This window comes from Heloderma suspectum, chromosome 1 (assembly GCF_057233095.1).
Source record: "Heloderma suspectum isolate Gila_16-S chromosome 1, 16-S_ref, whole genome shotgun sequence".
NCBI lineage: Eukaryota > Metazoa > Chordata > Lepidosauria > Squamata > Helodermatidae > Heloderma > Heloderma suspectum.
In genome coordinates, this window is record NC_139458.1 from 124,073,250 (window position 1) to 124,100,077 (window position 26,828).

At 44.7% G+C, this 26,828-nt stretch overlaps 1 protein-coding gene across 1 annotated transcript in view; it reads left to right on the forward strand.

Annotated features, from left to right (window-relative positions):
• Positions 1-19,743, forward strand: part of TH (tyrosine hydroxylase) — a 34,912-nt gene extending 15,169 nt beyond the window's left edge. Inside the window, exons 3-13 of the mRNA XM_084855880.1 lie at positions 534-708; positions 1,379-1,467; positions 2,024-2,091; positions 3,322-3,372; positions 3,806-3,951; positions 9,052-9,187; positions 9,308-9,377; positions 10,141-10,197; positions 12,322-12,417; positions 13,062-13,195; positions 19,584-19,743. Of these exons, the coding sequence (XP_084712006.1) occupies positions 534-708; positions 1,379-1,467; positions 2,024-2,091; positions 3,322-3,372; positions 3,806-3,951; positions 9,052-9,187; positions 9,308-9,377; positions 10,141-10,197; positions 12,322-12,417; positions 13,062-13,195; positions 19,584-19,743 (1,182 nt within the window). The remainder of the gene's footprint in view (positions 1-533; positions 709-1,378; positions 1,468-2,023; positions 2,092-3,321; positions 3,373-3,805; positions 3,952-9,051; positions 9,188-9,307; positions 9,378-10,140; positions 10,198-12,321; positions 12,418-13,061; positions 13,196-19,583) is intronic.
• Positions 19,744-26,828: the final 7,085 nt, after the last annotated feature.

The following is a 26,828-nucleotide window of genomic DNA, read 5'->3' on the forward strand; positions in this document are numbered from 1 at the left end:
AGTATGGTGGCCAAAGCTGTTGGTGATACTGCTTGCAAAATATTATAAATCTATGATAGACTGGAGACCTTCAAAAGTGAACATGCAGAGAACATAATCATTGGTTGAGATAAATACTCCTCATAAAACATTGCAAAGATACCAAAGTTTATGCAAAGGCTTTTCCTTAAGTAAAATGCAGGCAGTTGAAAATGTGCAACCTTCTGTGCTCATTTGTATTACCAGTTTGTGCACATTTGAAAGTTTGGTGATTTGTTTTTTAAAATAATGGAAGTAGAACCCCTGCTCAAGTTTAGGTAAATCGCAACCCAAGGAGGGGGGAAAAACAGACATGCTTCTGCCCACCATATTGTTAATGATCAGATAGTGCAAGGGGAAACTTTCATTCTGGACTTCTTTCTCTCACTTGAAAAAAAACTTTGTACTGATTTTTTTTTTAAGAAATGCAATGTTTCATTCATAAAATTTCAGCTGGTGGGGAATCTTGTTGTTTTAGTTTGAATTATTATCTTCCCTTCTCTGTACCTCTGAAGACATTTGAAGCCAAAATTCATCATCTAGAAACAAGGCCCAGCAAGAAACCACATGAGGGGTCAACTGATCTGGAATATTTTGTGCGATGTGAACTCCACAGCTCTGATGTGAGCACCCTCATCAGTTCTCTCAAAAGAGTTTCAGAAGATGTAAGGAGCACAAAAGAAGACAAGTGTAAGGAACTTGTAGCTTGCTTAATGAAACGTGACTGAGGGATCTTTCACACATGACTTTTTTCAATACATTGTGGAGATCATCTCTGGACAAGAAAAATGTCATGAGTGAAACCTCTCTACAAGACTGTGCTTTTCTGACTGGCACAAGAGATACTTGGAGAATGCACTTTTGGGAGGGATACTCTTCCTAGCAGACTAGATGGTATGGATATAGATGATATAGATATAGATGTAGATATAGACATAGATATAAAATAGAGATAGATACAGAGATAGAAAGACTGCACTTATCCTAGGTTTATTCTCATTACATATCCTTGATTATATTCAATAAAGTTGTGACCCTTTCATCCAAAGATTTCATTCTGATGGGGGAACAATGGAGGACTGTAGAATCAGATGGGGCCAGGTGTGTCATGTGTTATGCTAAGAGCAACATCATCCATATGAATCTGGGTGGTAGCAGATGGATCTAAGGTGCATCCATCTCACCACAGGGAAGATTATAGACATTCCAAAGGAGATTCAAGAAGCAGATAGCCTCTGCTGTTGCAGCTTCTGGATAACATTCAAAACCAAGTCAAGTGTGTTGAGTTCAGGATGTGATTTCTGCACTGATAAGGCTGTTTTTATTTCTTACCCCACTTCTTTCTTTCTCTGGATTTCAGTTCATTGGTTTCCAAGAAAAATCTCTGAACTAGATAGATGCCACCATTTGGTCACCAAATTTGACCCTGATTTGGATCTGGATCACCCAGTGAGTGAGCAACTCTGCTTTCACAAATCCTCTTCCTCTAAGCATGCTTTCCCTCCCTGAACCCATTTTAGGGTGCAATCCTATGCATGTTTGGACAGAAAAAAATGCCTAAATCCCCCAGCATGCCCCAGCCAGCCAACTATCTCTAGTGCAACACCAATAGCACTTGCTGACATGACAGGTTTTCTGGGGAAATCCATCAAGCCAGTGGTAGAGTTTCATTGGGTACTGCCCATTTCACTTCTAGCAAAAACATTGCTCAGTACAAAAGATTGCAGACCTGTGGGAATATTCCATGCCCACCAATTTAAAGTTCCATAAATTAAATCACCCATGGGCTTCTCAAGAGGAAGAAGAGAGGCATATAGTGTTGGCATGAAGGTCATGTCTGGGTACAAACAATGGGTGTTACATTTGGCAAAGAAGCAACTAGCAAGCAACTGCCAGTGAAGGTACCATTGCTTTGAACCTATAACAAGAATTGCTCATTGTCATTATTAAAACTGTCCAGTGCAAAAATGTGAGGTAATATTCTCACTCTGTTCTTTCCTCCAAGGGATTCTCAGACCAAGCATATCGGCAACGAAGGAAAATGATAGCGGAAATTGCCTTCCACTATAAGCAGTAAGAGTTGCTACATCGTGTAGCATTACCTGCTGAGACTTCCATGCATATACTTACTTACCTCTTTGCTCTCCATCTTTTGTCCTCTACTCTGTTTGATTCTTCTCTTTCATGCTCTTGCATCACGTTTTCAGTGTGCTGTGGCTGCCAGAGCTGTAATTCCTGTAAAGTCCAATTCAAGACAGATAAGCAAATGTGTTAAAGGGCAACAGAATTACATTGCGTTTCCTTAAGCGCCCTGTGTAATCTGAATGATGTAGGTTAATTTGTGTAATATGGTTTAGTAAACCCTGTCTCCGTGTAAGGGTTTTCTTCCAAATCAGACCATTCTTTACTATTCAATACTCATAGCTACAGTTATGCTTCAAAATTTACCTCTGCAACCATGATCGCTAGAAACTTACTTTTTAAAGGAACATTCAAAACTAGCCTTTGGCTCACATAAATATGCCTTGGGGCTTTTTATTCCTCTAATAAACAGAGCATGGTCTACAGTATAAATTTGTGCCACCTATTAGTGCCTAGCTAGCCACTTCTTCCCCAATAGCAATGTATGGCTGTGAAAGCTGGACTATAAGGAAGGCTGAGCGCCAAAGAATTGATGCCTTTGAGCTGTGGTGCTGGAGAAGACTCTTACGAGTCCCCTGGACTGCTAGGAGGTCAAATCAGTCCATCCTAAAGGAAATCAACCCTGACTGCTCATTGGAAGGACAGATACTGAAGCTGAAGCTCCAATATTTTGGCCACCTAATGCGAAGAGAAAACTCTCTGGAAAAGACCCTGATGCTGGGAAAGACTGAAGGCGAAAGGAGAAGGGGGCAGCAGAGGATGAGATGGCTAGATAGCATCACCGATGCAATGAATATGAATTTGAGCATGCTCCAGGAGATAGTGGAGAACAGGAAGGCCTGGCGTGCTATGGTCCATGGGGTCACGAAGAGTCGGACATGACTTAATGACTGAACAACAACAACAAGCCACTTCTTCATTGATTAGCTTTGTGATTCTAAATGCCACATATCCTATCTGTTTAAAACTTGTTCTGTCCCTTAGAATATGATATGCTCTGTATCCATACGCTCTGTGCTCTGTGCCCATGTCTCTCAGGCATGACAGGACAAAGACTGGACTTAGTTATACCTTACAGTGTAGGCCCCCTAACATTTGTGGCATTGTTATTTAGTATCCCTTCTCCTTGTTCTTTTTACTGAACCTGTTTTCCTCTAATAGTGGTGACCCAATTCCTCGAGTGGAATATACCTCAGAGGAGATCAGCACCTGGTGAGTGCCAATGCACTTTTCCTAGTTCCTTCCAGACAAAAGCAAACCAGATATTCTGGTAGGCTCTTAGCTATATCTGCACCCCACAGTTTCCACATGGTCTCTCAGTCAACGGATTTACTCACATTCACTTATTGACTATTATATGTGGGCCCAGGAGGGGATACTCCCCCACCTTTTGAACTGTTGTTTTCATTATTAATTGAATCTGTTATTTGTGATATAGTTATTAAGCTGTATTAATTAATAAGTTATTATAATTAAACATTTATTAATATTTATTTATTACTTTCTAATTGTTGTTGTTTTTTAAAAAAACACCCATATTGTGAAGGTCAGCCTAACTATAAAAGCAAACTGGGAAACTGCTGAGGGTACTGGAAATCCAGGGAAATGTCTTGGAGAGACATGACTTTCATCTGTCATTCTGCAGGAGGGAGGTGTACAGCACACTGAAGAGTCTCTATCCCACTCACGCCTGCAAAGAACACCTAGATGCCTTTCACTTGCTGGAGAGATACAGTGGTTACAGTGAAAACAGCATCCCTCAGCTGGAAGATGTCTCCCGCTTCCTAAAGGGTGAGCACTCAGGCATTTCCAGGGCCTGGAGCAATCGATGAGGTCAGTCGCAGGGATGGGTATCTCAGACCAAATTTTAAAAGAAAACATAGGAGTACTATACCCTCTTCTGGCAACAGCCAGAATTCTAACACCCAAGAACAAGCTGCAAGCACTCAGAAAGGGCTTTTTCAAATAACAAGTGATGTATATGTTTGGGGTGCAGCTCTTCATCAGGGGCAAAATCTATAAAATGATATAGTTATATACTGTCATTTAAATCACCATGATATATCAGTTTGATATACCTGAGACAGAGCCTTCTTCTTTACCAACCTACCTGGTCACTGAAGAATCTGAGGGCATGTCCGTGGTGGTTCCACATGGACCCATCGCCCGGCTGGGGTCCACCAGGAAAAGCACCTTCGGTGTGGTGGCCCCCTTCCTGTGGAACTCCCTGCCTTCGGAGGCCACACAGGCACCAATGTTGTGTTGCTTTTGGCACCTCCTGAAGACACTGTTATTTTGAGAGGCCTTCCTTGAGTGACCAGCTGGGTTTATTAAATTCAGAATTTGTTTCTTTTAAAATGGTTTAATTGTTTTAATTATGGGGTTTTATTCTATTATCTTATTCACTACTCTGAAATCTTTGATGTGGAGCAGTATATAAATATGATAAATAAATAAATAAATAAATAAATAAATAAATTTGTTCAAAAGAGGGGCTATAACTCAGTGGTGGAGCACATGTTTTGCATGCAGAAGAGATTCCCCAGATGGTTCCACCCCAGCATCTCCATTTAGAACAGGGGTGCAGAACCACAGAACTGAGTCCCAATTTGCCCTCCATGATTCCTCTGCCTCTACCACCTTTCCCCTGACCACCAATCATTTCTGATCATTTTTCTTCTTAATCAAACCATTATATTAGGAATGTAGACCCTCCGGCCTTGGAGCCAAATCCAGACCTCCATGGTTCCGCTTGCCCCACCCCCTTTCCCCTGACCTCTGGCTGTTCGCTAGTTTCCCAGATTTTGTGTAGTTCTCTTTCCCTCCCCCCTTCTAAAAAGTTGAAATCATAGAATCACTGAATAGTAGGGCTGGAAGGGGCCTACAAGACCATTGAGTCCAACCTCCCCTGCTCAATGTAGGAATCCAAGTCAAAGCATCCATGACAGATGGCTGTCCAGCCTCGTCTTGAAGGCATCCAGTGTGGGAGAGCCCACCACCTTCCTAGGTAATTGGTTCCATTGTTGTATTGCTCTAACAGTCAGGAAGTTTTTCCTGATGTTCGGCTGGAATCTGGTTTCCTGTAAGTTGAGCCCATTATTCCATGTCCTGCATTCTAGGATGATTGAGAAGAGATCCTGGCCTTCCTCTCTGTGACAACCTTTCAAGTACTTGAAGAGCACTATCATATCTCCCTTCAGTCTTCTCTTCGCAAGGTTAAACATGCCCAGTTCTCTCACTCCTCACAGGGCTTTGGTTCCAGACACCTGATCACTTTTGTTGCCCTTCTATAAACCTTCTCCAGTTTGTCTGCATTAGGGATGGACGAAAGTCCCTTACCTTATCCCGCAGCTTTCTTCGTGGTGGGGGGGAGGCGCTCCGTTCCTCCCCCCAAAATTCTGGGCGGGGTGGGAGGCACCCCATCCCTCCCCGCCGAAATTCTAGCTGGGGGGGAGGCGCCCCATCCCTCCGGCCAAACTTCTGGCTGGGGGGGAGGCGCCCTGTCCCTCCGGCCACGAATCTCATCTCCTGCCGGGACGCAAATGGTGGTGGCTGTAGCCGCCGCCATTTGTGTCCCTGCAGTCAGCCATGATAGGCTACGTAAATCCTTACGTAGCCTATCATGGCTGACTTTGGGGGGAAAAAAAAAAAGCGCGTATGCAAATGGCGGCGCCCATGGGCGCCGCCATTTGCGTTCCTTATTTGGGCACGTGTAGCCTACGTAAACATTTATGTAGACTACGGCAAAAATAAGGGCAACACAAATAGCGTTGCCCTTATTTTCGCCATAGTCTACGTAAATGTTTACGTAGACTACACGTGCCCAAATAAGGAACGCAAATGGCGGCGCCCATGGGCGCCGCCATTTGCGTACGCGCTTCCCCCCCCCCAAGTCAGCCGTGATAGGCTACGTAAGGATTTACATAGCCTATCACGGTGTTTTTTGAAAATCTAGCCGTGATAAGCTACGTAAATCTTTACGTAGCCTATCACGTTTGTTGTTGTTGTTGTTGTTTACTGGGAAATGGTGGCGGTGGCGGCCGGTCGGGAGACCAGCTGCCGCCGCCGCACCGCCGCCGGGAGCTGCCAGCGCCAGGGACATTCGCCAAAGGTAAGTCCCATTCTGGGGGGGGGCGGGGGGGCGGACCGTTTCTCCACAAATTTCGGGGGGCCGAATGCATTGGCATTCGGCCTCCCAGAGATTCGTGGAGAAATTCTCCGACATCCCTAGTGTGCATCCTTCTTAAAATGTGGTGCCCAGAACTGGACACAGTACTCCAGATGTGGCCTAACCAGTGCTGAGTAGAGGGGAACTAATACTTCCCGGGATTTGGAAGCTATACTTTTATTAATGCAGCCCAACAGAGCATTTGCCTTTTTTGCAGCCACATCACAATTGTTGGCTCATATTCAGCTTGTGATCGACAACAATTCCAAGATCCTTCTCGCTTGTAGTGTTGTTGAGCCAAGTATCCCCCATCTTATAACTGTGCATTTGGTTTCTTTTTCCTAGGAGCAGAACTTGGTATTTATCCCTATTAAATTTCATTCTGTTGTTTTCTGCCCAGTGCTCCAGTCTATCAAGATCACTTTGAATTTTGTTTCTGTGTTCCAAGGTATTAGCTATCCCACCCAATTTTGTGTCATCTGCAAATCTGATAAGCATTCCTTGCACCTCCTCATTCAAGTCATTAATAACTCCTCTCCTAAGACTTGGTTCCTGGCAGTAAGATATCTAAATTAATATATGCTGGTATTTTTAGTATTTTGGTCCTGCCCCTTTGGCTTTTGACTCCTCCTCTTTTCCTTCCTCCCTGCCCACCAATACATTCTACAAAATGGAATTCAAGCTCTCAGGCTGAACAGGGTTCAATACCCCTGATTTAGAAGGATCACAGGTAAAAGAGTGAAGAAAGACTTTCCTGATACCTTGGAGAGAGATTCCCAGTTAGAGAAGACACCATGGAGTATGGACCAACAATCTGATAATGTTCGGTGTTTATAAAAACATCAAGACACTGTTTTAGTTGCTGCAAAAATTTCCTGAAGTCCAGTAGGAAGCCTCCAGAGAGATCCCTAGAAGGTATAGAGCACATCCAAGTTGGTGCCACCCGTATCAGGGATGCTTCAGGAATTCATTCTTGGCAAATTCTGATCTGCACCTCCTGGACCAATGTGCAGATCAGAATGCACTTACCTTTTGGATTTTGCTTTTCTCCACATTTTGCAATGCAGTTCTCAGTTTTACCGCCCCAAAACTCCCAGACCCTATGCAATGTATATAAAAATGTGTATTTTAGGATAAAATATGTCTAGAAAGCATACTTTCAGAGAAAATATATTAAGAAATGTGTGTTTTTGTAAAACTGTAATGTACCAAAAAACATGTAAAACTGACATGTACCAAAAATAGATCTATCCATTCCTAATCAAGAGGCCTTCTAAGTAGCAACCAGGTTAATCCCATTTCAAAGATGATCCCTGCCAGAGGTAAGGTGAGCCTGTAGCTCCCAGTGAGTCTGAGAACTCCCTGAGTGGATCCTCCTGGGAGATTCCTGTAGGAGGCTCCACACATCCCTCCCTAAACATTACCTTTCACATATCACAGAACAGAAAATCTACTTTAAAAAATGGAACAACATAATCAGGAACACTTGTGAGGGCACAATTGACTTGTATCACTAAACAGTATATTCAGGCCATCGCATAGAAAGAAAGTAAAAGTGGATTCACCAGAGTTTTATATAACCACATCAAGTATTCTTTTTAAAAGCAAAGCTTCATCATAATGCTGTATAAAATACATAAAAACGTATTTAGAAGCACAAATGTGTAAAAAAAATATATTGAACTCAGGCAGCATGTTCAGGACTGGGGTCAAGGGTAGGCATGGTTGGCTCAAAGTCCACACCCTAGCATGGGCCCACTGACAAGAGCCCTGCAGACACGCTCCTCCTCTTCCCCATTGCAACCTGCTTGTTCACCTGCCTCCCACTCTGGTGCAGTCAACAGTGGTGGTGAGAAGAAGGGGCATAGATGCCACTGCCAATTTGCTCACCGGCTCTCTGCCTGTCAAGCCAGCAAGTGGTAGCAATGGTGAGAAAGAGGACGGGGAGCTGCAGCAGCTGGTGACAATGGTGCTGAGAAGGTGGACTCTCTGAGGGAGGGGGCCCATTGAGGGTGTCTTGCTCAAGGGCTCCCCAAAACCTAGAGCTGGCACTGAATATGTTATCAAGCAGTCCTATAAAAATAAAAATATGACCTGTATCAGATTTATTAAACTGACCAATTCCAACTAAAGCAGGAGTGGGCAACTTCCAGGGGCCATTTTTGCCCTCTCCTGGCTGCACTCCCCCATGGGTGCCAAATGGGGGGGGGGAATAAAACAAAACAAAACAAAATGACATCCAGAGCTACTAAAGTGCACCAAAAGGGTCAGAGTTTACTTGTTTGCAAGCTAATTTTGACCTTTTGAGAACTCTGTAGCAGCTACGGAAACCCCAAAGGGTCAAAATTACCTTGCAAACAAGTAAATTTTGACCTTCCTGTTGCTTCATAGCAGCTCTGAATGCAATTTTGTTGGCAATTTCTTTAAAAAAAAGGTTTTTGGGGTCCCCCCAAATTTCAGGGTATGGCAGGGCCACACTGGGGTCGGGCTGTGGGAGCCAAATGTGGCTCATGGGTCACATGTTGTCCACCCCAGAACTAGAGAATATAAATGGTAATTTCTATGGTAAATGATATATTGGAAAAGTTACTTTTCTTCTTAACTCTAACCCCCACCCCAGTTTATGAATAGAAAATTGTTTCTTGAGTTGGGGCCAATCGTACAGCTCCATGAAATATGGGTGAAATACAACCAATTCCAAAGCTTGGTTTGGGTTCTTTCAGAGAGAACTGGGTTCCAGCTGCGACCTGTAGCTGGTCTTCTATCTGCTCGTGACTTCCTGACCAGCTTGGCCTTCAGGGTGTTTCAGTGCACACAGTACATCCGCCATGCCTCTTCTCCCATGCATTCCCCAGAGCCGTGAGTACTACGTTGTAGAATTGCCTTATTTCTATATCATCTGACAAGAGACTGTTAGCATCTCTGGAGTGCTGCTTCAAACTCAGCAGCTGACTGGTTGTCTTTCTTTCCAATGCAAAGGGACTGCTGCCACGAACTTCTGGGACATGTACCGATGTTGTCAGACAAGACATTTGCACAATTCTCCCAGGTGAGCAAGACATGAATCGCCTAGGGCTGAAAGCACAGCATATGTTTGATGAGAGATTTTCTAATATGTTTGGGTTATTCATTGAAGACATGTGTCCTCCAGGGAAGAGATACCATGAGGAGCTGTGGGTGCATGTGTAGAGCAACCTTGCACAATATGTGGGCTAGGGATTGTGGGAGTTATAGTCCAACACATCTGGAGGGCACCAGGTTGGGGAAGGCTGATGTAGAGCAGGGGTGGACAGAAAGTTGATCTCTGTATATTTTGGACTTCAGCACCCATTCCTGACCATTGGCCATGCAGGCAGGGCCTTCTGGGAGTTGAAGTCCAAAACATCTGGAGATCGACCTTCTGCCCATCCCTGGTGGAGAGAATACATGAGTCCTGACTTTTCCTAGTGGCACTGTTTTGCAAATGTGAGGAACCGGGTAGGACATGGTGAAGACTGCTACCAAAGGGAGGTGGAAAAGTTGGACTGTAGATCAGAGTTATATATTTTCAGCAGGCTCTGATATATGCAAGTAACTGCTCATGTGGCAGCTTCCATGAGCATGGGTTTCTCCATCCCCAGCATGCCCCATTCACAGAAGCAGGTGTTGTTGCACTCATGTCCTGCTTGTGGGCAGCTGGTTGGCCACTGTGTGAACAGAATGCTGGACTAGATGGACCCTTGGTCTGATCCAGCAGGGCTCTTCTTAAGTTCTTATCTTCTTAAGCTGTCACTGCATCATCTGTCAGTAAGTATTCTTCCTTTTGCTCTTAGGACATTGGACTTGCATCATTGGGAGCAACCGATGAAGAGATTGAAAAACTTGCAACAGTAAGATCATAATTGTGGAACAAATAATAATAATCTTTGCTTCCACTTGATCCAATTCTAGATATACTTGTCTTGATTATAACTGTATTCAATATCTGGTGAAAGATGCCTGGTGGGGACCAGCAACCTCACCTCCGTGGCTACCAGGGCAAGTTTCGCACTTTACCAAAAATGGCTTGAAATAGGTTGGTGCTATTTCTTCTTTAGACATTTTTTTAGACTTCTGAAGACTTTTTTTTAACTCCCCACCCCATGTGTGTGGGGAATTGGGGGGGGGAATGGAGGGGGAATATTTAATCCCCCCTGTTGTGCACAGTGGTCCCAATCCAAATTGGGGTTGCACCCATCTTCACTAGAGTAAATAAAATGCTAAGCTTCACCAACATGCTATGTGATTAGCATAACATGGATTATGCTCTCTGATGTTCCACTGAATGTCGCCCCAGGACATCTCAGAAAGGTGACAGGACTGGAAAGGAGCACAGCATTAAGATAACCTTCCCATTCTCTCCCTTCAGCCTCAAAGTCATACAAGAGGAGGCTGGGGGATGTTGACCTGGTGTTGAATGGGGTATGGCTACCCTTGAAAGACCAGGTCCGCAGCCTGGGGGTCATTTTGGACTCCCAGCTGTCCATGGAGGCTCAGGTGTCAGCTGTGAGCCAGACAGCGCTGTATCAACTCCATCTGATACGGAGGTTGCGCCCCTTCCTTCCTGACCATCTGCTCCCATCGGTAGTACATGCCCTGGTCTCCTCTCATTTAGGCTACTGTAATGCGCTCTACGTGGGGTTACCCTTGAAGACGGTTCGGAAGCTACAGCTGGTACAGAATGCGGCGGCTCACCTGATTAAAGGCAGCCGCCGGCAAGATCACATCACTCCAGTGCTGAAGGAGTTGCACTGGTTACCAGTTGTTTTCCAGGCCAAATTCAAGGTGTTGGTTTTGACCTTTAAAACCCTATATGGTTCCGGCCCAGCCTATCTTAAGGAGTGCCTCCAGCAGCACCAGACAGGCCGCTTAACAAGATCAGCCTCAGATGGCCTTCTCTCTGTCCCATCAGCCAGGACAGCTAGACTGGTGGGGACGAGGGAGAGGGCCTTTTCTGTGGTGGCCCCCACTCTGTGGAACTCCCTCCCTAGGGAACTCCGCCATGCCCCCTCTTTAATGAGCTTCCGCCATGCATTAAAAACATGGTTGTTCAGGCAGGCATTTGGGGTGGGTTAGGGTATTTTAGGAAATGTTTTTATTGTAGAATTTTATTGTTTTAAACTGTTTTATTGTATGCTGTACATCGCCCAGAGTGGCTGGGTGACCAGCCAGATGGGCGATTAATAAATTTAATAATAATAATAATAATAATAATAATATGCCTCCCATTGCTCTGCACCATCATCGCATAGACAGAAGGCCACCTTCAAGGCAAGCCCATAAGATGTACTGATGGCCACCTATTTGGATGGCTTTAAAAAGGGGTTAGACAAACTCATGGAGGAGAAGACTATCAATGGCTACTAGTCCTGATGTCTATGTGCTACCTCCAGCATCAGAGGCGCAGTGTGCCTATGAACATCAGCTGCTGGGGAACACAACTTATGAGTTATGTCCTACTTGTGGGCTTCCCACAGGCAGCTGGTTGGCACGGTGTGAACAGAATGCTGGACTAGATGGACCCTTGCTCTGATCCAGCAGGGCTCTTCTTAATCTCCTCCTCTCCACCTGATGCCAGAGGGACATCTACTATAAAGGTGGAGTGTTGTTTACTACATAATGTGAGCAATAAAGAGTAGGCAGGTAAGGGTTGGGAGATCCCAGAAGAGTCATCATTAGCAGAAAATGAGGTAACAAGATCCAGTGTCTGAATCTGACAAGGTTAGAGGGCAAAGTAAGAAAAAACTTTCAGGTCAGACAGTTAAAAAATTAAAACATCACAATTCACCATTTCCTGATGATTCTGAAAGGAATTATCTTTTCTAAAGCAGATCGTGTAGTTCAGTGGGAAAGCTGTCATCCTCAGTGCAAAAATTAGCAGGTGTAATCCTCAGCTCGAAAGTGTGAGTTTAGATAACAAAATCTTAACCATTCTGAATAACGGACTTTCTTTGGGATCTTGTTTTTCTTCCCAGCTTTATTGGTTCACGGTGGAGTTTGGGCTCTGCAAACAGAATGGAATCATCAAAGCCTATGGAGCTGGGCTCCTCTCTTCCTATGGGGAGCTAATAGTAAGTCCTGATGTATTCCACTCAGCAATCTCCAAGCTAACTTAAAGCACATGGCTGCTGCCTCTTAGCTAGGGATGGGGGAGAAATGTGTTCACTTAGCTTTTTTATATTTGCATTTTAATGCAGACTTACCAAATTTGCACGACCTGAGCGTGTACATGAATGGAAAAGCAGCTCAACATCAGCACTTTTCCAAAAGTTTGTAATTAAAGTTCACTCATCACAAAAAAATGCATATAAAAATGTCTGGAATACAGAAAAATGCACACAAAAAATGTGTATATTACAGAGAAGTGCACACAAGAATGCTTTTTCTTAGAGGGAAATCACCTGCAAGAAATGTGTATAATTTGAAAAGTGTGTACAAAACTGCATATGTACATTTTGAGTCATGTGCACAAAAATCTACACAGATTTTCATGCAGGTTTTTTTAATTGCAATTTTTTGTGGAAATGGGATGGAATGAACTTAACTTTGGAAAATAAGTAAAATAGGACTTGACTGATTATAAATAGGACTTGATAGGACATCCCTCCTCTTAGCTTGTGCCATCCTGTTCCCATTGATTAGTCTTCTGGTCACGGTGGCCATGTTAGACATTTTCCTGCAAAAAGCATTGGCTTTCCTCCCCCTCTTCATTCAGCACTCTTTGTCGGATGAGCCAGAGCTACGGGACTTTGACCCTGATTCTACTGCTGTGCAGCCCTATCAAGATCAGAACTATCAACCAGTTTATTTTGTATCAGAGAGCTTCAGTGATGCCAAAGCTAAACTCAGGTAAGATATAGCTGGATACATTACTATATACACAGCCATATGCTGTGGTTACACCTACATTGTGCTACTTTTGTTACTGATCATTTGTGATCATTTTATTTCTTAATCAAACCATGATACCAGGAGTGCAGAACCTCGGGTCCAGGGAGGTTCCTGGCCCTCTGGGGTTCTCCTGGCCCCACCCCTTTCCCACTGATCATTTGGTGGTTTCCCAGCCTTTGTGTGTGTGTTCCCCATTCTAAAAGGTTGAAATGCTTCTCCCAAGGCTTAGTTCCTGTCAGTAAGAGATATAAGAGATAAGCTGAAATATGCAGATTTTTTTGTATTTTGGCCCTGCCCCTTTTGCCTTTGGCCACACCCACCACTGGAATACGGGCCCTGAGAGCTTTCCAGAAATGGAATTTGGCTCTGGGGCTGAAAGAGGTTTGGCATCTTTGCATTATATGAACAGTTTCATCCCCACAAAAGCATTACAACGAAGGTTTTGTTGTGGCTTGTTAAAATGGAGTCTAGATACATTACGCTGTCATCCTCCAGCAAGCGTTCAATGGGACTTACTCCCATGTAAGGGTGTTTAGGGTTGCAGTCACCAGCCCTTTCCCAAAGTGCAAAGTTCTTCCTGACTTTCCTCAGATAACTCCTGGCTCCATTGTTTTGCCTCTTACTGAGAGAACTCTGAAAGTGCCTGTGTAGTAAGGGAAGGGTTGAATAAGTTTGCTTACAATATAGGTGCTTAAGAAATAATGAATAGGCCAGTGGCTACAAGTGAGAGGGATTATTTCAGACACGTAGGTGTGTCCCCCTCAAAATGTCAAGGCTGCTCTTGCACAAACTATGCAATGATCATTCTGAAATTTGGTAGGCTTGATCCCATCAGAAGGGGAAACTCAACTATCCCTGCAATTTTCATTTTGGCCAATTCTGGCCAGAACTAATAAAGCTATTGGCATTTCCCTTTTAGAAAATAATAATAATAATAATAATAATAATAATAATAATAATAAAATATAAAAGCACATAGCACAAATCCCCAGCATCTATTTCCTGACATTTGGCAGGCATAATCCCCTCCTAAGGGAATATGGTGCCTGTAAATACCATCCAATTCTGAACAAGAGAATAAAGATACAGCCATTTTTGGATTTCCCATGATAGTCCATCAGATTTCTGAACCTGGGCTTGGGTTCAGTCCAAGGTGAAGGAGACTAACTTTGAATCAGTCCAAGCAAAACTGCCAGCCTTACAGAATGATTTCATCACTAATGGGCTACAGTTGCACACTTACAGGTAATGTGTAATTTGACCTTTAACTCCTCTCACTATTTTTCACTTGCAACCAGAGGCAGACCTTTAGCAGTTAGCTCTCACAAAGTGTCTCTTCTCAAGAGGATGTTTACAGTTAGCATCCAGAAAGAAAATCACTTAAGTAAGAACAACTGTAAGAGCTAATCACCAAAGGCCCTAATTTAAGAAGGGCCAGAAAGAGAAGGATGGCCATTTCCTTTCATATATATGTATACGTTTTGCAGCCGAATGGTATCAAAAATGCCACTAGAGGGGGCCATAACATAAGCAATAAGGAAGCATTCCCGATTCCCGTGGCAGTATACGGATTCTTTTGCAGCATGCGCTTTCATGGGCTGGCTCAGCCTTCCCCAGCCAGGTGTCCTCCGCGCTCATAGTTAGGGATGTATGGATTTTGTCAAATCCATTCTGTCTGCGTTTCATGGATTGTCAGGTGGACTGTTGTTCTGTCGTCTAGATTTGGATATCTACTAGGGGTGTTCGAGAACTCCACTTGCGCAAGGGTGCATAAGCACTGGGAAACAGCCAATCCTCTGTGGAATCCGCAGGTTGGATTAATAGAAATCCAAGCTCATTTGAATCCATTGTGGATTTCTCCCACACCCCTAGTCATGGTGGGGGCTGTATTCCGAGGCTTGGCTACAGCCTACTTGATCAGATGCAAGAGAAAAAGGGGTAGGCAATGTGGCTTTAAGATAAATCACGTTCTTCCACACATCAAGCGCATATGTTCCCAATACCAGGGTTTATGCCCCTTGTGCCTCCCCTCAACTGGCCCTCCCACTCCCCATTAGCGTTTCGTCGTTACTGATTCCAGTTGTTATTGAATGAGTCTGATCCCACCCTTTCAAGGCAGCGTACATGGGATTCCTGGGCAGTCTCCCATCCAAGCCCTGATCACACTCATACCTGCTTAGCTTCAGCAAGACTGCTGCACCAGGTGCCTTCAGGCCACACCCTAGGACCTCACATGCAGCCATTCTCTATACTGGACTAGCAGAGTTGAGCAGAATTTTGGGCAGGGGCCGTGGCTCAGTGGTGGCACGTGCACTCTCCATGCAGAAAGTCCCACGTTCAATCCCGGGCACCTCCAGGTAGGACAGGAAAAACTCCTGCCCGAAACCCTGGAGAGCCGCCGCAAGTCAGTGTCAACAACACAGGGCCAATGTTCTGGCTCAGTATGTTCCTATAGAATAAAGCATAACTTTGGCTTACAGGTCAGTTTCCCAGCCCAACTTGGTCACCCCGCTTTCTGCCTTGTACGTTGTGTACAACAGACAGCAGCTGCTTCCTGTCCAGTTTCTAGCCCTTAGACCCCTTTTCAATTAGCTTCTTCTTGCTTGTTGGTTTAATTAATTTATTTATTTGTTACATTTATGTTCTGCCTTTTCCTCCGAGGAACCCAAGGTGGGGTATCTGATCCTCCTCCTCTCCATTTTATCCTCACCACAACCCTGTGAGGTAGATTAGGCTGAGAATCAGTGATGGGCCCAAAGTCACCCAGTGAGCTTTGTGGCCAAGTGGAGATTAGAGCCTGGGTCTCTGAAGTCCCAGTCCAACACTCTAACCACTAAACCACACTGGCCCCCAAATCTCTTTTGCCAAATCTGGTTGAAGTGTTGGAGCTCCATCCTAAAAACTATGTTTTTAGATCTGCATTTATACCAAGTTTCACAAATTTTTGTTCAATCAAGTTTGATGTTTATATCTTTGTACACTACATCTATATTTTTGTATCCAATATCCTTATTTATGGTTGTTATGCATTAGTTCAGTTAGTTTTTTGTTTCTTTTGAATGTCCCCTAATTATAAACTCTCTGAGTTTTGTGATTCAGATCATTTTTTGTGTGATTTTTTGTGATTTTTTTCAGATCATTTTTTGTGATCCAGATCATTTTTTTGTTTCTTTTGAGTGTCCCCTAATTATAAACTCCATTTTTGTGTGATTCAGATCATTTTCCAGTTGGGCACTTTATAAATATTGCCGTTTGGGATTTTTGTACAGCTGGTGTCTTATTTTGTTGCGTAGCTCCATCCTAGGCAGTAGCTTTTTTTTCCTGCCATTTAATGGCCAAGTGGTTCTGACTGCAATAAAAAAAACATTACGAACTAGTATGGGGTTCTTTGCCTCTTATCTCCCCCAACAAGAAGTAGATTGGAATCTAGGAAGGTTCCTTCCTAGATATAAGCCACTATCAAGCACAAATTTCCTTACAGAATTGTTATGTCACCCATGCTGAGTTTCAATGAACGGTGTCACATTGGTGAATTGTTGTCATTTGTTTAAACTGCAGAGGTGTAATATACATAAAGGAAAATTGTGATATAATCAAAGGTACTAGCAGAAATAAACATAGGCTTGGACACAGGTTTATACTGGATCAACTGTGTTGATGGAAGTAGACTTCCCTGCTTCCTCTTTCCCATGACAGCCCCTCTAGCCCCCTGAAAGTGCTACACAATGGCCTAGTTTGCACGATCACTGCAGCCCACCGTGGCTTAAATGCACAGTGGTGGGTTGTGGCATGTGCTGGCAGCAACTGTGAATATTCAAGCTGTGCAGAGCAGTCACCACAGCTTATCATGATGTGTGAATCCAGCACAGGGTGGGTTGTTGACATTTAAACAATGGGAAGGAGACATTAACTTTCTCAGAATTGATTTTTTTTTTTAATGAAAAATTTAGGTATGGAGTTAGTTGAAATTAAAAGTTTGAAGTGTCACGTGTCCATGCTAGAGATCATTGGAAATGTTTCTACCAGGCTCCCCCAATATGATGCCCCTCCAGATGTTTTGGACTACAACTCCCAGAAGCCCCTGCCAGCATGGCCAATGGTCAAGAATGCTGGGAGTTGAAGTCCTGAACACCTGGAGATCAGCCTTCTGCCACCCCTGCTCTACACCATCCTTCCCCAACCTGGTGCTCTTTAGATGTGTTAGACTACAACTCCCACAGTCCCCAGCCTGCATGTTGTGCAAGGCTACTTTACACATGCATCCACAGCTCCTCACTGTATCTCTACCCTGGAGGACACATGTCTTCAGTAGGTTCAATGAATGACACAAACACACTAGAAAATGTCTAGTCAAGCATATGCTGTGCTTTCAGTACAATGTATTCATTCATTAATTCATTCATTCATTTCATTTCTATACTGCCCAATAGCCGGAGCTCTCTGGGCGGCTCACAAACATTAAAACCAAAGAGCACACAATAAACAGTATAAAATATATAAAACATTAAAACCACAGCGTAACAATACAACCAGAATAAAACCAGAATAAAACCTAGCAGCAACGCAGGGATTTAAAATACAGATTTAAAACAGCAAAGCTAAAAGTCTAGAAAGCTAAAATGCTAAAATGCCTAGGAAAATAAAAAGGTCTTCACCTGGTGCTGGACAGAATACAATGTAGGTGGCCAGGCGAACCTCACTAGGGAGCTCATTCCACAGCTGGGGTGCCACAGCAGAAAAGGCCCTCCTCCTAGTAGCCACCCGCCTCACTTCCTTTGGCGGGGGCTCATGGAGAAGAGCTGCTGACGATGATCTTAAGGTCCAGGCAGGCACATATGGGAGGAGGCAATTCTTCAGATAACCTGGCCCCAAGCCATTAAGGGCTTTGAATGTTAATACCAGCACTTTGAATCGGGCCCAGCCAGTGCAGCTGGAAAAGTCCAGGTGTAATATGAGCTCACTGGCCAGTCCCTGTTAACAATCTTAACAATCCTATTTTGGACCAGCTGAAGTTTCCGGACCATTTTCAAAGGCAGCCCCATGTATAACACATTGCACTAATCCAGACGAGAAGTTATCAGAGCATGGATAACTGTAGCTAGGCTATCTCTGTCCAGATAAGGGCGTAGTTGGTATACCAGCCTAAGCTGATAAAAAGTGCTCTGTGCCACTGAGTTCACCTGCGCCTCAAGTGACAGTTCTGAGCCCAAGAGCACCCACAAACTACAAATGTGATATTTTAGGGGGAGTGCAACCCCCTCCAGAACAGGTTGAATATCACCTAGCCGGGCAGACAAACCACCCACTAACAGTACCTCCCTCTTGTCTGGATTGAGTTTCAGTTTATTGGCCCTCATCCAGTCCATTACCATGCCCAGGCAAAGATTCAGAACAGCTACTGCCTCACCTGGGTTTGATGAAAAGAGTGGTAGAGCTGGGTGTCATCTGCATATTGATGGCACCTCAGCCCACACCTCCGGATAACCTCCCCCAGCGGTTTCATGTAGATGTTAAACAGCATGGGGGATAAAATAGAGCCCTGTGGAGCCCCATGGCATAATTGCCATGGCACAGAGCAATAATCCCCCAGCACCACTTTCTGGAATCGGTCATCCAGGTAGGAGCGGAACCACTGCAATGCAGTGCCTCCAACTCCCAACGCAGACAACCTATCCAGAAGGATAACATGGTCGATGGTATTGAAAGCCACTGAGAGGTCCATGAGAATCAACAGGGTTGCACTCCCCCTGTCCTTCTCCCGGCAGATGTCATCCCACAGGGCGACCAAAGCAGTTTCCATTCCAAAGCCAGGCCTGAAGCCCACAAGGCAATTGATATCTTGCTGACCTGGGAGAATTGTGCAACTATCTTGTCTGCTGACATGCATAGGATTGTGCCCTTAATCCAGAGTGCCCCAGAAGTTCATGGCAGCAGTTCCTTTGCACTGGAAAGAAAGACAACTAGTCAGGTGCTGAGTCTGAAGCAGCACACCAGAGATGCAATGATATGGTCAAAATAAGGCCATTCTACAACGCAGTACTCATGGCTCTGGGGACTGCATGGGCGAAGAGGCATGGCAGATGTACTGTGCACACTCCCAGTGCTCAGGGATGATGGGGCTTGTAGCCTAAAGTGGGGGTGGACAGAAGGTCAAGAATGCTGGGAGTTGAAGTCCCAAACACCTGGAGATCTACTTTTTGCCCACCCCGGTCTAAAACATCTGGAGAGCACCACATTGGAGAAGGCTGATTTACACAATACGTCCTCCCTTGCTTCCTGTATCCCTGAGTTTTTGTTTCGGCCCACCTAGGCTAGCTACTTTTGATGTTTGTACTCTCCCTTGCAGGGCTTATGCAGCACATATCAAGCGTCCATTTTCTGTGAAGTATGATCCATACACATACAGCATTGAGCTCTTGGACCACCCACAGAAGATCCACCACTCCCTGGAGAATGTGCGCGAAGAGCTTCACTCATTAATTGATGCACTCAATATTATCAGCTAACACCAACATTTAGCTGACCCCTTTCTTCCTCCCTGCCAATGCCTATTCCTGCAACTGCAAAATTGGCTTCCTCCTGTGGCTACTTGCCACTGCACCATTTGAGCCAATAACTTCAGTACAGTTTCTTTTAGGGTTTGTTTTGCTGCCCGTTGCCAGTAGTAATGGCAATGGTTTGTGTTGCTGCCCATATCCCGAGGCTGGGGCTGGGGGGGGGGCATGCTTAGTGACAAGCTAGACCGAAGAAAAGAAAAGAGGCTTAGGGCATAATTCTATGCATTTTTAGACAAAAAGAAGTCCTACACCTCCCAGCATTCCCCAGCCAGCAGTTGTAGGACTTTTTTCTGTCTAAACATGCATAGGATTGCACCCTTCAGAGCTTAATCCAGAGTCACTTGAATGTCTTTTCTACTAACTTCAAGAGATATGGATCAGGCGAAAGCGGTGCCATGTTATGACAATGCATACATGCACTACACGTTATAATTTTCCAGTTAAAGAGATAGGAGAGAGAGAGAGAACAAGTAAGTTGTTCCCATCCCTTCTAATTTTTTAGCAATTTAAAATTAGTAGTGAAATGCAGACGTAGTAAAATGCACAAACAATTTAAGCATGTTTATACACGGGAAGTCCACTGAGTTTAATGCTCCCGAATAAACATGCTTAGTGCTGCTGCCATGTGGCCTTTTAATTTTTTAAGGGTGGAGTAGGTGGGTGGTTGGTGGGTGGGTGGGTGGGTGGGGAGGGCAGTACCAAATAGAAATGAGCAAAAACAGAGTAATTATGTTGCCTTACTAGAATACACAACAAACCGAATTCTTTTGCCCCCGAGGAAAGCTTCTGCTGAATTTACTATTTGATTCATGCTCCCTACATATTTCAGTACTGTTTTGTAGGGATGTCAGAGAATTCCGCCACGGATCTCGGGGAGGCCGAACGGTCTGCCCCCCCCGGGACGAGACTTACCCGGGGCGGATCTTCCTGGCGGCGGCGGCTCCGGCGGCAGCTCCAGCGGCGGTTCGGCAGCGGTGGCTGCAGCGGCTGCCACCGCCGCCATTTCCAGTTAAAACAACAACAACAACAAAAGTGATAGGCTACGTAAAGATTTACGTAGCCTATCACGGCTAGATTTTTAAAAAACACCGTGATAGGCTACGTAAATGTTTACATAGCCTATCACAGCTGACTTAAAAAAAAACAAAAAAAAAGCGTGTACACAAATGGTGGCGGCCATGGCCGCCGCCATTTGCGTTCCTTATTTTGGCACGTCTTAGTCTACGTAAACATTTACGTAGACTAAGACGGCGAAAATAAGGGGAACGCAAATAGCATAGACGCTACGCTATTTGCGTTCCCCTTATTTTCGCTGTCTTAGTCTATGTAAATATTTACGTAGACTAAGACGTGCCAAAATAAAGAACGCAAATGGTGGCGGCCATGGGCGCCATTTGCGTATGCGCATTTTGTTTTTTTTTAAATCAGCCGTGTTAGGCTACGTAAACATTTACAACTGCAAGGATGCAAACGGCGGCGGCTACGGCCGCCTCCATTTGCATCCCTGCTAGCCAGCAGCTGGATGTCCGGCTGCTGGCGGAGCCGGCTGGCGGCTCCACAGAATCCCTGCGGAGTGGAGCCGGCCGGCCGGGATTCCGGGGGGAGGGACGGAACGCCTCCCCCCCAGCATCAGCATAATCCACGGAAAGGTAGGTTACTTTCGTACATCCCTACTGTTTTGAGGCCAATTCCTCCCCCCCCACCACTTTTTTTTCCTCCAACAATTTTGCAACAGAATCAGAGTGACTTCACAGAAAGATGAACTGTTCCTTTATAGATTCCCTGTTATGGCAAGAATCCTTTCTAACCATGTTTCTTAAGTGAATTCAGACAGGTACAAACCTCAGTATGCTGACTCACACTAAGATTCTAGTGGTAAGATGAGCTTTCAAAAATGTCAGTAGGTTGACTCAGAACAAGGCCCAGAGAACTTCCACTATCTTATTGGAACAACCTTCTCACCAATTCTAATCCCTCAGTCTGGGAAGAATTCCTCCAGGATGAAGCAAACTCTTGACTAATAGGCAGTGGCTGCAATTCTCTGGGCACTAATTCATTCATGTCCCATGGAGCTCAGCACAACATATTGCCAAGCAAGTGTGTGGAAAACTGAAGCTTCACAACAGTTCTTAAACCAAAATGGCTGCCCACACCTAGCAACAAATGCTAATGCCTTCTAGGGCAGCTTTCCCCAGCCTGGTGCCCTCCAGATGTTTTGGGCTTCAACTCCTATCAGCCCCAGCCAGCATGGCCAATGGCTAGGAATGCTAGGAGTTGTTGTCTAAAACATCTGGATGGCACCAGGTTGGGAGGCACAACTGTTTTAGGGACAACTGTACTGATCCTGATTATGGTAGTAGGAAATAGGTAATGGAAAACAAGCATCTATTTTGAATGTGCTGATCTATTCCTGTCAAGGACTCCTTAATTAGGTTTGACACAAACAGTAGATATCATTTGTACTATGTTCTAGCCTAGAGGTTTATGCTCCATTCATGGCTCATGCTAGATGCCAGCAATGCCAAGCACTATGAGCCTTTCTACACAAGGCTGTTAATTGGCTGTTAATCCGCAGTGTCTACTTTCAGTTTCATTGCAGAATTAAGATCCAAGCACTACATGTAGATCATTTCCTTTCCTGTTTTTCCACTACATAACCACTAGGTGGCACTGTAGTATAGCAGAATAGTGCAAATACACATTTATAAAGTGGTTACTTTTGCTTTTACACATAAATACTGCATTTACCCTGTTCTGAAAATACTTGCTGAAAGTGCCCATTAGACACAGAAGCAAAACCGGAGGGTCATGACATCGTCTAAAGAACCCATAAACAACCATGAGTAGGGAGTGATGAGCGCACAGTAAATGCCTCAAGTAGAAAAGCCCATACTTACCTTGGCTCAGATGATTTAGAGACCCAAAATGGCTACTGCCTCGGACCTGACCGGGCTTGCTTGAAGTCCAAGCATACCTAAAGACTACTGAAGCTGTGCGGGCATTCTGAGATGAACTTTCATGTGAGGAGGCTGGGCTGGCCTTGCTGGAATCAATACCCAGTGCCTTGGGCCTGGATGCATGCCCCAGTTTCCTGTGCTATTGTGAGGTACTTTGGAACCCTGCATGCCCCCTTCTCTGAGCTTTTCAGGGGTGTGAAACATTGCATGAGCGGAACGAAGCAACGACATCACTGCTGCAGTGAAAGAACATCTGAAGAACTTCTGTGGAAACATAGGTGGGTGATGGTGCCAGGACAACACCATTTCTTGCTACTTGCTAGGGAGCTATCATCATGCTGAGTGTCGGAGCAACACTGCAGACATATGCATCAAAATACCCTGGAGAGATGGATACAGAATCAGGTCACTAGCTCAAATTCTTCACATTGAGAATGAGACGCAAGAGGACAGTAAAGTGAAAAGACACAAAGCCTTTGTTTCTGTCTGGCTTTCATTTGCTCACGATGCTTGTGTGCACTAAAGCCTCAAGGAACAGATCTCGCTGCTGCTGCTGCTGTGTGAGTGGGTTGGTCTGTTCTGCTGCATAATGGATATATTTATTTCTCCGCTTTGAATCATGCTGCTGCTGAGAAGTTACTATTATTCGTAATAAAATTATATTTCCGGTCTAGCATCTTGGCTTTGTCTTCATGATCTTCACTTTTCCTCCCCTGCCCTTTTTATTTTGGCTCTTTCTAGCTACTCATTTGTCACACATACACCCCACTTTTCCTCTGAAAAGCTTAGTGCAGCTTTCATGTAGTTCTTCAGTAGCCTCCCATCCATGTGGTTTAGAAGGCCAGATTTGATTCGTTTAAGCAGAAGAACCTCACCACCTCCAGAGCACGCCCTGGTGTCCAAACGAGCACATACAAGATCTGCTAGTGCAGCCTTCCCCAATCTGATGCCCTCCGGACATGTTGGACTACAATTCCCACCACCCCCAGCCAGCATGGCCATTAGCCATGTGTTAATACTTCAGATCAGACTTCCCCAACCTGGTGCCCTCCAGATGTTTTGGATTTCAATTCCCCTCAGCCCAGACCACCATTGCCTGTGCTCAGGGCTGCTGGGAGTTGTACTCCAAAACATGTGGAGGGCGCCAGGATAGGGAAGGCTGCTTCAGATCAACTTCTCACCAAAAGATCTAGAGGGAATAATAATGGGCAGCTCACTGTCCCCTGAGCAGTAAGCAGTTAGTGATGTTTCTTACCTACCCACTTAAGAGTGCATGTGGAAACACTAGCGTGAACCAGGCTATACATGGATACACGACAGTGGCAGAGGAAAAAACTGCAATCACCAATGCAGAAGAGGCTGCTGTCTGTCCCTATGTATGCATGCAACCTGGTTTGCTTTAATGCTTCCAATATGACCACAACTTCACTTCTATTTGGGCAAAGGAGAATTCGCCCGTACAGACCAGCACTAAGTGACTAAGCCGTAGGACATGTTCCTCTAAGTAAATATGTTACGGAAGATCAGGTTCTAAGTGGTGGAAATCAGTGGTTTCCTGAAAAAGGGGCTATTTTAAAGTTTTTTTTTAGATATCCTTTGCCCAGTTACTCCTGTTGCATAACGAGAGACAGGGATTTACCAATTAGTAATGGATTATTACCGCAACACTGACCTGTCTGAAAGTGTCCACCAGTTAAATTACGTTGGCATTTGCCACACTTGGTTTGTTAACACACATTATGTGAATGCACATCATCCATGCAAGATGCCGGTGTTACAGATGTTTCCAATAGCAGTGTAGAGTTTGGGTTGTGGGGTGGGTCCAGGGAAAGGGGGAATGACCCCAGGTGTGCTTTTGGCCTGCAGACCTGAGGTACAACAACCCTGGTTAGAATGTATAGTTCATGTACATCAAGGATGGGGAATGTGTGGCCCTCCAGCTGTTGTTCGCCAGCAATTCCCACCCAGCAACTCTCTCCATTGCCTATGCTGGTTAGGGAGTTGCAGTCTAACAACATCTGGAGGACTACATGTTCCCCACTGCTATACATACTTCAGTCCTGTTGTAGCTTTAACAGGGTGGGAACAGCTTACTCAGCGGAAGGTTTCCAGTATCCATGTTGCTGTAATACCTTTATTGGGCTAACCAAAAGATCAGCCCCTCAAAAAAAAAAAAAATTGTGCAAGCTTTTGTGATCCCCAGATCTCTTCATCAGGTGAGATGTTGGAAAAGACAGGCTCAGGGGAGATGGGGGGGGGAATGACTAGATGGTTAAGTCTCATTATCTGCAAGTTCTGAGTAGTCCCAAGGGGCAGTGTGGGAGGAGGAGCCTGCAGGTCATGTGATCATTACAGCCAGGAAGGTCCTGCTGCCCCTGGTTACGCTGGGAAGGGGGTGGGGTGTTGGATCCTCCATTTGGGGGAATATAAAGTCCAGCTATTCTCAGAAGTGTCTCCCACCCTGGTCGAAGCACACAGGCTCCTACAGCGAGTGAATCAAGAGAGAAAATCCGAGGTCCCACTGAGCCTGAAGACTTTCTCTCCGTTCCCCTCCCCTTGACACACACAATGCATGTGTACAGAGCATGGTCATGAGCCCGTGCGAATAAACAAGAATTGACCTGAACTGTCATCTCGAACTTGCTCCAAACCACGTTGATCCTTAAAAATAAATGAGAGAGATTCACATGACTTTTTTGGTTTATTTTTGCACTCCAGTGACTGTGTGTGTGTGTGTGTGTGTGTATGTGTAAAGTTCAGCTGTTGAGTCATTGTATTTGGGTGCAAAAAGAAGAAGTGCCAGATTGTTAGGAAATTACTGCTTTTATAAGAGATCAAGAACACATGAAAGATTGAAACACGCACTCACACATTCTAACACGTATGCGCAAAGTGATTTCGCGGCTCAACTTTCCTGTTTAGAGGCCATCACAGAGCTGGGATGGGGAGGCTTGAGTTTAATGGAGTTCAAAGTCAGAGCTGTAAGTGACACACATCTGGATGTGCTGGAGTTATGTCCGCAGAATGACACTGATGGATATTTTGAAACCTGCATACAACAGTGCACATATCTGACCCAACAGCACAACCACAGGGATCACCTTTAGTTTTTGTAAAACAAGCAAAGGTCAAAGGTTTGAATGTGCATTAATAAGAGGATAGTTGAGTACAGAGCAAAAGGGTGTCTATCGGTGATTCTACCACCACCACACACCCTTGCCAATACATTTTATTCATTCTTTGCTATTATTTATTTACTGCATCTATATCTTGCCTTTTTTCCTCTTTCAAGGGACCCAGATTTTAACCCTATTCTCTTCTCCTTTTCTTCTTCACCTTGACACCTTTCCTTTTCTCTGTCTGAACTGCATATCTTGTTCCACTGTTCAGTGTGTCACTGAACCAACCATATCTCAAGAGGCACTTCTAATTCAATTTGGTAGGGTGGCTACTTCTAGACTGCCAAAACAAAGAGGAAAGGCATCACCAAAAAAGAGGACAAAAGAGGATAGTGGTCTGCATCATATTTGCTCATACTAGTTTAGATGAATAGATGCCAATTTAGACATCATCACTAGAATTTAAATAGACATATGGTACATCTCATCATAATGTGGAACACTGTGACCAGGTGACCTGTCTTCCTGCCTGTTCGGCCTGAGGCTCAGGTGCTCACTTTTGATGGGCAACAGTTGTTATGGTTCCTTAACTATAAACCAGAAGTGGACAGGAAAGCCCTTCAAACAGAGGACACTTTCAAATAGGGCCTTGTCCTTTGCCAGCCTTTCAAATAGAGGACTGTCATCTATAAATGGGGACACCTGGCCACCCTAGTGCTGGTAGTCACCTGTCAGGGCTCTTACACTTTTCACAGCTGCCATTTGACACGAGCACTTTTAGTGGCATCTAGAGAAGACAACTACATCCAAAGATAGATTCAGAAAATGAGAATATTATGCATGGCTTCATCCCTAAACACACTGGGATGCAAATGACTGAAATCAGTGTTGCATACTTAAAAGTAAATTTCTTTAAGCTCAGAGCACTGAGGAAAGAAGGGAAGCAAAAAGCAAGGGA